This window comes from Kryptolebias marmoratus, linkage group LG18 (genome assembly GCF_001649575.2).
Source record: "Kryptolebias marmoratus isolate JLee-2015 linkage group LG18, ASM164957v2, whole genome shotgun sequence".
Lineage (NCBI taxonomy): Eukaryota > Metazoa > Chordata > Actinopteri > Cyprinodontiformes > Rivulidae > Kryptolebias > Kryptolebias marmoratus.
The window spans coordinates 16168621-16179848 of NC_051447.1; the positions used below are offsets into that span (position 1 = coordinate 16168621).

Here is an 11228-nt window from a genome sequence, read left to right on the forward strand (position 1 = left end):
CTGGTAGTACCCGGTACTTACAGGGATTGTACCTGGTAGTACCCGGTACTTACAGGGATTGTACCTGGTAGTACCCGGTACTTACAGGGATTGTACCTGGTAGTACCCGGTACTTACAGTGTCTGTACATGGTAGTACCCGGTACTTACAGGGATTGTACCTGGTACATACATAGTAGTTACAGGGTGTGTACCTGATACTTCCTTCACATTAATCATGGTTGTTTCAGGGACTGTATGAGCTGTTTGATTCTGTACTCTATAATTAACCAGTACCTATCAGGCTGTAATGGTATCAGCTTTTAGTTTTTTCAACGTTCAGCACAATAAATGTGATTCATCCAGAAACTCAAAGCTCCATCCTAACCACATTTGTCTCCTACTCTGTGGAAAAATTATGTTTTTCCATTTTCAGAACCAGAATTCAGAGATCAGGACATGGATGATGACGATGTTTTGTTGTGAAACGATCCCTGAATGGACGTACTTCATGATGACCTTCAACACGAGCTCCCTGGGGCCCACGATAGGCCTCACCTGCCGGATCACACCTGTAGCAAACGGGTTAATGACTTCCAGTTCTAAACGTGCTGTCACAGTTATTAAAAATCAGATAAAGATATGATTGCAGCTTCCCTCTTACCCACAATCGTGCCATTCTGGGAGGTTTTTATCACGTCGAAGGAGTTTCGTTTTTCCGTGGCCAAGATGTCGAAGAGCACGTCAGGCTCGTTTGGGACAGGAGACGCTTTAGTTGCCGTCCTCAGCAAAACGATCTCTGTTGGAAGAAATCGTCTGGTTACTTCAAGGAATTAAAAGAAGCCTTTTGTCACCGTTTCTCCTACCTTCAGGTTGCTTTAAGTCTCGCAGCGTTGGCAGAGAGAGGACGGTGGAGGTGATGATGTGGGTGGGGTTGAGACCGCAGCTGGCGTCGCGATGGTGGCAGGATTTAACACAACGCACAACCTCCGAGGCACTTCCTGCGGGTCTGAAAGCACCGGAGGGCAGAGGTGAGAGGAAGAACACCTGAACAGTCCCATCTGCGGTTAACCGATTCCTTGAATTGGAGCCAAGGAGTCGTGATTGTGAGGGTCGAACGAAGACGACGATGAACTCAAATAGAATAAAAACTCAGAGAATCGCGGCGGGAGCGGAGGCTTTGTAATTAACAGGTGACTACAAGCTGCTGGCCGAGCTCAAGGCCAAACCACAGCCATAATTGTGTGGTAAAAACCAAAAGAAGGCATGGAAAAATAAACGCTGCTTGGTCTTATTTACAACCCAAATATTTACCGGCCGCTGCTGAAACACGAAGGCGGACAATTCTGCTTTTGCCCCCGTCTGTGTGTGCGTTTTTCTGCCTGTCAGCAAAATATCTCAAGAGCCACAAGATGGATTTTAGTCAATCGATGCACGACCTTTCGGAGTCAGCCCAGGTAACCTTAGCAAGCAGAAAAAATGGCTCTAACTTCGCCATTTCTTTTACAGATTTTGAGCTAAAATCTGATTTGGTAGTAGCTGAGAGTCAATCCCAAGACGTGCTCTGAGCGTGACATCCCGCATGAGATCGTGAACAACGTTATTTCCAAGGTTTGTCCAACGTCTCTGTGTAAGACGATCTCAGTCTAAAACAGCAGGCATTCCTTCGAGGAACGCTCGGCCTTTATTTTAGAGAAATGCAATAATCCAAGCATCTGGAGCAATTACCTCGCCATTTATTTCACGTTTTTTTTTTTGCCTTTTCAATCAGCTTCACATCCACCGAACTCCTCAAAAACCCCTCGGGAGAACAGCGGAACAGAGGTTTCATTAATCCAGCTGCCCAACACAGCTACTGGCCTTTCAGTATCATTTACAGCAAGATAACCACTAAACACTAAAATCCCCATTAATCAGGAGGGCTAAAATGCCGCTCCACCACTAATTGGCTCTTGGCCGGGCCGGGCCCCAGGTGGACGAAAATAACGTGCCGTGCGTATTTTTCTTGCAGCCCTCTGAGGCGAGGTCTGTTTGGTCCTTCTGGTGAGGCGGTTCAGATCGGCTGGTTTGGAAAAAAATGGGTTTCAGTGTCAGAAATGGACACAGCAGGAGAAATTCAAGCCAGCAGCCATTTTTTATCCTTTTCTTTTTAGCCTTCAGCTCCCCCACAGTGACCCACAGATCTGAAGTGAAACAGATACTGCATCCTAAAAAAGTTTATATTTATTCATTCATTCATCTATGTTGTTATACTTATTATGTATATTTAATAAAATATATCAATACTGACAAATTAAAACATTAATCTACATCAAATGAAGGCATTAGATTCGTAGCTCTTTATGATGATGGGCTCTTTGCTCCAGGACTTCAGAGTCCAGGGGAACGCAAAAATAGAGACGCCTTGTCTTTATGACCTGTCTCTTATGGGGCAGGTTGTAGTGATGATGGCTGGTGGTGGTCAGCGGGCTCGGTGGTCAGCGGGCTCGGTGGCGCCGGCGTAATGGCGGCCACGTCAGTTTGTGAACGGGTGAATGACTGATTCTAATGTGAAGCACTTTGGGGTCCTCAGACTTGATACAAGTGCAGACCATTTACCATTTACCATGACGGGAATGGCAGTTCTTCTGAGTGAACTGGAACTCCAGAATCAGTTCATTAAAATGTTTCGTTGAAAAGATTCGTTCACCAAAGCGTTCAGTTCATGTGGTTCATTCGCGCAGTACATGAGTGGCTGACACAGATCCACTTCCAGCACAGTACAACGCAAACGAATCGTTCCTCAGCAGCCATTCTCTGTGTGCGCATGCGTGAGTCGTCAGTTCGTTTAATGAACGAATCATTCCTCAGCAGTAGTTCTCTGTGTGTGTGCATGCACGAGTCAGCAGTCGTTTACTGAACGAATCATTCCTCAGCAGTTCATTTACTGAACGAATCATTCCTCAGCAGCAGTTCTCTTCAGCAGCAGGCAGCATGTAAATGTAAACGTGACTGCTCTTTCTTTTATTTTCACTATTATTAAGACTTTATTACGAAGTCGAGCATCTGGTCTGCAGGAAAGATTGAAATGAAACTCAGTTTGTTCACTCAAAAGATTTGTTCATTTGAACGAATCATTCGTGAACGACACAACACAGAAAACTGCTGGGTGTCTTTATATTTAGAGCAAATCGCAAAATAAGAGTCTGTAAATCTCTCCATGGGTAATTGACTCCTTAATTAGTCTGATCTATTACTGGGCTCATAAAGTAAATGTGGGGATAAAGATATTTTAAAATTATAATGAAATAAATGATAAAAAATTTAAAAAATTCAAATTAAATTGCACAAAATAAAACTTTAATAATGTATACCAGGGTAGAATAATTTATTATCTTTTTTAAACTAGTTTAAATATTTAAGGAAATTGGAGGAAAATGTATATTTATTTATATTTTATTTTATATACGGTGAAAAATTGGAAATGTTCATTAAAATATTCATATTTTCTTACAAAAAAGCAAAGAAAAGAACGTCAAATGTCAGTAATATTTTATGTACTCCCAATAAAACAGCTTTCAGTTTATTTTATGGCTCCTGCTGTTGATTATTATGAATTACAGCAAGAATATAACTTTATTTTCAAGGTTATTTAAACAACCTGAGGCAGCACAGATTAAATGGTTTGGAATAATGACTGTTTTAAAGATAAAAATAATATAGTTCAGATGGCCAAATGTGTTGTATAATAACAGGACTTTCCCTGCCTGTCACTGAAAATCTACAAATAATATAAATAATAATCCTTCAGATTGAAGTATTTATACAAATTAAACTAAAATTAAATTCCAGTATTTGTTGTTGAACCAGATTATAGCTCCTTAGTGTTATTATTTATTTTTGCACACCTTAAAACCTTTCAGACCTGAGAGTGACCGCTTCTTTCGTTTTAGCAGCAGTTTTTACCCGCTTGTTGCTCGCAGGAAGTTCGGCGGACACTCAAAGCTGAAACAGCGAAAGCCTCCCCGGACGTTGAAGCAGTTCTCCACAGGAGAGCAGGTATGAGTTCCCTCAGCGCATTCATCGATGTCTAAAGACAAAAAAACAAACAAATAGACATTTATTTAAAACATCACAATATGTATCATATTTCTGTTTATTGCCAGAACAGATTACAGAGGATATATTGTATGTTTTCCCTAAACCAATTTATTTATTACTTTGAGAGTTTCACTAAAATTTATCCAGTTGTTCATGAGATATTTTGCTAACAGACAACTTATGCAAAGATATTTTGCAGTGTAGCGCTTGGCGAATGCACTGGGGAACACTGTCAGCTACTACCACACCAAATATTGGCTTTATATCTGTAAAACTGACTGAGTTAAAACCATTTTTGTGTTTTTCTAAGGTTGCCGCCATCATGAATCGGGTTGGCTTCAAAAGTTAACAGAAGACAGATTTAGACGGAGGAGGATGACTCACCGAAGTCTTACTTAAAGAACTTTTGTTTTGTTAATTTGGTTAGGCTTTAATAGCTTTTGAGTTTGGAACAAATTTAAAGTTTAGTAAATTTGTTACATAATTTTGGTTAAATACTTAAACTTTAATTGTTTGTTTTATTGTTAGACTGCATTTTGTTCGATGTTATATTTGTAAATCCTAACCAGTCCTGTTAATGGTCCCCTCCTTTTGTTCACTAGGTTCTTTTCACGTAGCCGACATGATTTTACACCAGTGTGAAGCTGAAGACGTACATCTTTTCAGAGACGGCACGTCTTCTCGTTGACGCTCGTGCGTTTGTTGACATTGCTTCTGTTTTGGCGGCCATTTTGGCCCCTCTCCTGGGAGAGCTCTCTCTCTGTTTTTAACTCTACGGTGTAAGCCGGCTCTGTTCGACCAGTCGGCCACAGAGTTTATAATTAACTAAACGTTTGTTACAGACGACTCAGATGGTGATTTCCGAACAACCAGCGACTTAAACAGGGGCTGGCGTTTGCCGCCACGTTGCCACGAAGGTGTTCTTGTTATAAACCGATGCACAGCAGGTGCTTAAGAACAATAAGTCTCAAAAATCCCTGAATGTTTGCCCCCCCTGACCTTGACAGGTCCAGCCATCCTGGGCAAGCATGTAGCCTCTGGGTGGGCAGGTACAGTTGAAACCACCGGGAGCGTTGATGCAGATGTAGGAACAGATGTTCGGCGTTGCGCACTCATCGATATCTGAGAGGAGCAGGGAAAAAAAACCGGCAGATCAGAACCGCATAAAAGATTCACGCATTTACCAAAGAGGTTCTGCCTCTCGAAAGTTTTTTTTTTTTCCTGCTTTCCGACACGGTTACCTTCACAGGTCCTCCTGCCAACGTCGCTCAGCTGGTAACCACGGCGACAGTAGCACTGATATGAACCGTGGACGTTGGTGCACTCCTGGCTGCAGGGTTTGCTTTCACACTCGTCGACATCTGCAACGTAACATTTAGATTTTCAAGCCCGCACGGGGGGATTGCCGAGATGCGTTTTTGTAAATCTCGGAAGCGTCCTCACCGTCGCAGCTGCATCTGTCGTGAGCCAGTTTAAATCCCAAGGAGCAGCCGCACCAAAAGGACCCCGCTGTGTTCTCACACCTATGGGCACAGAGTCGTCTGGGGTAATGTGTGCACTCATTAATATCTGAAAAGACACAACAAACAAAAAACGCTGAAGGTGAAGGACTCGCTCCCTTCGGCTGGACATATGTTCCGTACCTTGGCACAGCTTGCTGACGGCGCTGAACGTGAAGCCAGGTCGGCAGTCGCACCGATACGTTCCCTCCAGGTTGACACAGATGTGGCTTCCACACTTTTCACCGATAAGACACTCGTCCACATCTGTACGGTAAGACAGGCGAAAACCAGAAAAAATATAGACATCCTGGAAAAAACATAAAATCAACACTCTTTGAGCCGTCTCATCTACCAGAAAAAAGGTGAAAGGCGGAAAGATGTTCATCTACAATAGATTAACTTTTAGATGGTCACCACAGCTAATCAACACAGCTGAAACTCAGTGGATTTTACAGATACTGAGCTAAAATTTGGTGTGGTAGTAGCTGAGAATCACCCCCAACACATACTCAGAGCACCAACAGACCTTCCTCGACAAGCGTCAGGTGATAGGCATTTATTCAAGGAGTGTGAGGAATTTAATCTCGTTTTAAAAGCACAACAGTGACACCTGCTGGACAAATGTGGTTCCTGCATATAAAAGAACATGAACCAGATGTGAAATTATCGGTCACATCTTTCCAGATAAAAAGCCATATTTTACAGATGTTACAGCAGGAACATGTTAGCTTTTTATCTGACTAACCTTGGCAGCGGGTGCCGTCAGCAGACAGACGATATCCCCGCGGACAGGTCGCCGCCGTCCCGTCACAGATGAACGAGCTGACCGCGTTGATGCAGGTCTGACCGAGCCGGCACGGACCCGGATCGGCCGCACACTCGCTAATATCTGATGGGAGACAAAAACGCCTTCAGCTGCAGAACCCACCCGCCTTCGACCCGCGAGACCTGAGCGTGACGGCAAACTAACCGACGCAGCCGCCGGCAGCATCCCGGGTGAAGCCCGTCCCACACGTCTCCTTCGGCTGACAGAGGAACGACCCGGCTGCGTTGATGCAAACGGAGGTCGCTGCACAGTTATGGGTCCCTGAGGCGCACTTGTCCACGTCTGGAGAAGGACAGAAGGAAAACTCATAAATGTGTTACTGAATTTATTCGGAATTCACAAACTTTGTTCTGTTTTATTGATTCAAACATCAAAACGTTCAGCTCAGTCAGGAAATGTGTTTATTATTTTAGTTATTTTTTGTAAATTTTACACTTTTAAATATTTAACTTTACTGGCAAAATAGTCCCCCTCTTGAAATACATTAAAACCTAACTCCTTACAAACATTTTTCTCTCTGAAATCTACTTCAGCTAAACTAAATGCTCCATTTAGCTTTTAGCTAAGATTTTGCTCATTTTAGCTCCTGTACTACTATTATTTTCCAGCTTTTACCTTTTAGCTACTGTTTTGCTAAATTGAGCTTTTGGCTACAGTTTTGCAGGTTTTACCTTTTAGCTGTTGTTCTGCTAATTCTAGCTTTTAGCTACTTTTCTGTTGACTTAAAAGTTTGGCTGATGCTCTGCTAATTTTAGCTTTAGACTATTCTGCTGATTTAGGCTATTTGCTAGAGTTTTGCTGATTTTAGCAAAGCTTTTCCTGATTTTAGCTTTTAGCTACCGTTTGTTAGTTTTAGCTAATAGCGACTGTATCACTACGGTTTTGCTATTTTTATATTTTAGCTACTGGCCTAAGATTCTTGCTTCTGCTCTGTTGATTTTAGTTTTTGGCTGCTCTAATTTTAGCTTTTTGCCAGAGTTTTGCTAACTTCAGTTTTTAATAAAGCTTTTCCTGGTTTTAGCTTTTAGCTAAAGTTTTGCTCATTTTAGCTTTTAGCTGTTGTATCACTCCTGCTCTGCTGGTTTTACCCTTTAAGATTCTGTTTTGCTATTTTGAGCTTCTGGCTACATTTTTGCAGGTTTTAGCATTTTGCTGCTGCTCTGCTAATTTTAGCTTCAGACTGTTCTGCTCATTTAGGGTATTTGCTAGCTAATTCTAGCTAGGCTTTTCCTGATTTTAGCTTTTAGCTACTGTTTGCTAGTTTTAGCTCATAGCGACTGTATCACTACGGTTTTGCTATCTTTTTGCTGCTATTTTGCTAATTTAAGCTTTTAGGAACTGTTTAGCTATTTTTAGCTTTTAGCTACTGTATCACTCCTGTTCTGCTGGTTTTACCTTTTAGCTTCTGTTTTGCTATGTTGAGCTTCTGGCTACATTTTTCCTGATTTTAGCTTTTAGCTGCTGCTTCACTACTGTTCTGCTAGTTTAACCTTTTAGCTCTTTTGTGTTTTCTAAAGTTTATTAGCTGTGGCAGCCATCTTAAATCTCTTTTATAGCTCTTTTATTTGACTACTGAGACCTTCAGCTGATTTTAGGACTTCACTATTTTTTGTTAAAGCCGGTGTGTATAAACCAAGCAGTTACTGCAACCAGAACAATCCTTCAGAATATGCAAATATGTTAAATAATTGGGGGGGAATAAATCTTAATGAACTATAATCACTGCATGAAATCCTGTTATCTGTAGTTAAATGTTTACTCAAATGTAACTTACCCACACAGTTCAGGCTGTCATTTTGCAGCGTGAAACCCTCGTAGCAGCCACATTTTCCATTACCCACACACAACTGAGCGCAGCTGGCGTCTGGAAGTGACGGAAAGTCGCATTAATTCAACAAAAAAACTAAAGCTAAATGCATCATTTTCCTTCTGGGACTGATAATTATAAATTATATGACACGTGTAATCAGCTCATGGAGAACCAAACCAACAACAAGCTGGGGGATTGAGATTGTTTGATTTTTATTTACTACAAGAAAAAAAAAATACATGAAGATGCCAAACCTGAGCAGATGTTTGTTTCCTCTGGAGACCCGGTAGAAAAAACCTCAGGATCTTTTGGTCCTGAGACAGGAAAAAAAAGGACTTTAAAACGTGAAGCACAAAGTGGCCCAAACTGAACTTTTTTGCATTTCTGTGAGAAAAAAAGTCACAATTTGTAAATAAAAGCACAGAAACTGTTTCACCAAGTTGATTTTCAGAGAGTTTTAGCTCCTAATGTGTGCAAATCGTTGAGTCTTGTTGCTGATCATTGAACAGGAGGCTGGAAGCCTGAGATGGCTTCAGTCTCTTACCTGCTGTCGTTGGTTTGATTTCCTCGGGTTCCTCACAGCACATCTTAGCGGCGCTGGCGCACTGCTTTCCCAGCTGCAGGCCCGGAAGCTCGCAGCTCAGACCCTCGGTCGCCGCCTTCACGCCGAGCGTGCAGCAGTCGCAGCAAATCTAAAACGGGAACGGAGGCGATTAGAAGAGTAAAACCAGCGGGTTTTTTTTTTCCATCTTTGAAGAACAGCCCACCTTGGAGATTTGTGTTTCCCATTGGGAGCCTGTGAAGAAGGGCCTCTCGCAGGCCCCCTGGGCCCGGGCCATCCGGACGCCGTTCTTACAGGCTCTGTCTCTGACCACGAAACGACAGCAGTGCTCCTGAGCGATGCTGGAAACAAACGGCACATTGGATTCATCATATCTATGATCTGAGATCCACATTCCAAACAACCAGCTCCTAGATCCAGACTAAAAGTCACACATGATCGCGCTTTTTGCAACTTCTGCTTCTAACCTGTTTAGTTTTTCATATTCGAGCTGCTGAGATTGTTGAACCTTTTAAATCCATGCTTAAAACTCATCTTTATTCTTTGATTCTAGCAGAGTTTGAGTTGCTTTATAGCTGATCGTTTTATCAAATGTTATGATGTAATTTTGTATTTCATTTAGTTTTATCTAACATGTTTATATACTGGCTTGTATTATGCGCTCTATAAACAAATTGACATTGACATTAGAGCGATTATCGCCCACCCGTAATGTGTGGGTGTACATGTTTTAGTGTTAGCAAAATATCTCTTAAACTGCTGAACAGATTTTGGTGACATTTTAATTCAAATAAATCAGTTTTATTTATTTAGCACATTTAAAACAACTGCGGTCGGCCAAAGTGCTGCGCATAAAAACAACAAACTACAAACATTAAATTAAAAATAAATAAAAAAAAACATAAACACAGCCCATTCCTCGACTCTCACCACTACAGCACCACTAATTAATTAATTAGTGGCTGTACATCTACAGCTCAAGATGTTTTCCGCGGTTAAACAGCCTTAGCCGACGTAAAAGTTGCTCTGTAATTTCACAGGAACTGAGCAGAATAACTAAAGGCGATTTTAATATTCTGTTAGCGCTCAGAATCCACGATGGAGATCAGGCTCAGCTACTCCCACGCCAGATTTGAGCTCAACATCTGTGAGCTGGACTGAGTTACGGCCTTTTTTGGGTTTGGCTGCGGCGGTATGGAGATAAATCAGTCTCAAAAGTATACAAATTGTCGAATCTATGCGTACAAATCCCCTGCTGCGGACGGACCAGCTTGCCTGTGAATGTAACCTTTGACACTTTCTTACCGCTCCAGATTCATAACGCTGCGTTCAAGGCCAGAGGAAAGCTGGGAAATCTGAGCTTTACCAGATTTACTGGGTTTATATATATTTATATTTATGATACTTTTTTCCACATGAAGAATAACCTCCTCATTTTAGTTTTTTTTTCTCTAATTTATCTCCATACGGCAGCCATCTTGAATAGGGCGGACCACAAAAGGTAATCAGCTGTAGATGTCTATTGGTTGATGAGATATTTTGCTAACAAACTAATACAAGCAAATATATTACACAACGTGTTGTGAACGACTCTCAGCTTCTGCCACACCATGTTTTAAGTCAATATCTGTAGAATTGACTCAAAAATGACTAGAATTCAGTCAAACACAGACAAAAGCGTGATCGTCCTCCTTCGGGTTTTGGCGGCGGGCGGGAATGGCAAAGTGTAAATCGAGCGCCATCTGTCCAGGTGTTGCTCACCTGCACACGTGGGAGGTGAAAGGCGGAAGGACTGAGCAGTCTCGGTCTCTCTCCGCGACGTTTCTCCCGACCTCACAGCACTCCTGCAAAGAGGGAAGCTGGCCCTCTGTGTTGTGGGGACGAGGGCGTGAGAAAACATTCGCACATAACATGAAAACTCGACAACGGAGGCCTGATCTAAGCAAAAAGAATGTTGCAAACTTGAAGCGGAGGTCCTTACCGAGCCCACTCAGAAGCCCAAAGAGAGGAAGCAGAAGAGTAATCCTCGACGCCATCAGGCTCAGATTTACCTCAGCTCAGACGGCGATCCTGTAAGGAAGCTGCCGAGAAGCAGAACGTCTCAAAAAGAGGCACAGGATGACAAATGCGTCCCAAAGAAGGGGGCTGGCTCGGGTGGGAGGGGTCGGGGTGAGATCCAGTGATTAAAACACAGCAGATAGTGGGGTTTACTTAAGGTCAGCTCTGTGCTAAAGTGCAAACTGTCTTCTTAAAGATAACAAAAAGGGCCTCAGCAGCACATCTAACCTGTCTGTTTCACGCATTCGTTCATTCAGTGTCAGCCAAGCACGAGTCAGATGTGCAACATGTAATATTGTTTATTACAAACATTGTAAAATCAATTGTTTTAAAGGTTCAGTATCAAGTTTCTAGCAGTATCCTATCCTATCCTATGTATCCGTCTTCAGCAATTAACTTACAACAGTGAACA

At 42.2% G+C, this 11228-nt stretch overlaps 1 protein-coding gene across 1 annotated transcript; it reads right to left on the minus strand.

The window, feature by feature from the left end:
- Window positions 1-6: 6 nt before the first annotated feature.
- On the minus strand, window positions 7-10970 carry LOC108240976 (fibulin-1). Its single transcript, XM_017424815.3, has 16 exons — window positions 10740-10970; window positions 10520-10625; window positions 8964-9099; window positions 8741-8888; window positions 8451-8510; window positions 8161-8250; window positions 6531-6668; window positions 6306-6449; window positions 5702-5824; window positions 5502-5627; window positions 5300-5419; window positions 5058-5180; window positions 3924-4047; window positions 845-987; window positions 643-777; window positions 7-550 (listed from the first exon to the last, which is right to left on the minus strand). Exons 1-16 carry the CDS (start codon window positions 10792-10794, stop codon window positions 411-413), a joined length of 1911 nt encoding a protein of 636 aa, XP_017280304.1. The 5' UTR covers window positions 10795-10970; the 3' UTR covers window positions 7-410.
- Window positions 10971-11228: the final 258 nt, after the last annotated feature.

Coding starts and splice junctions, on each gene's coding strand:
- LOC108240976 (XM_017424815.3), bottom strand. CDS start 10,794: ATGGCGTCGAGGATTACTCTTCTGCTTCCTCTCTTTGGGCTTCTGAGT. Junction 778..844: donor AGACTTAAAGCAACCTGAAG/GTAGGAGAAACG, acceptor TTCTTCCAACAG/AGATCGTTTTGCTGAGGACG. Junction 551..642: donor CCAGAATGGCACGATTGTGG/GTAAGAGGGAAG, acceptor CGTTTGCTACAG/GTGTGATCCGGCAGGTGAGG.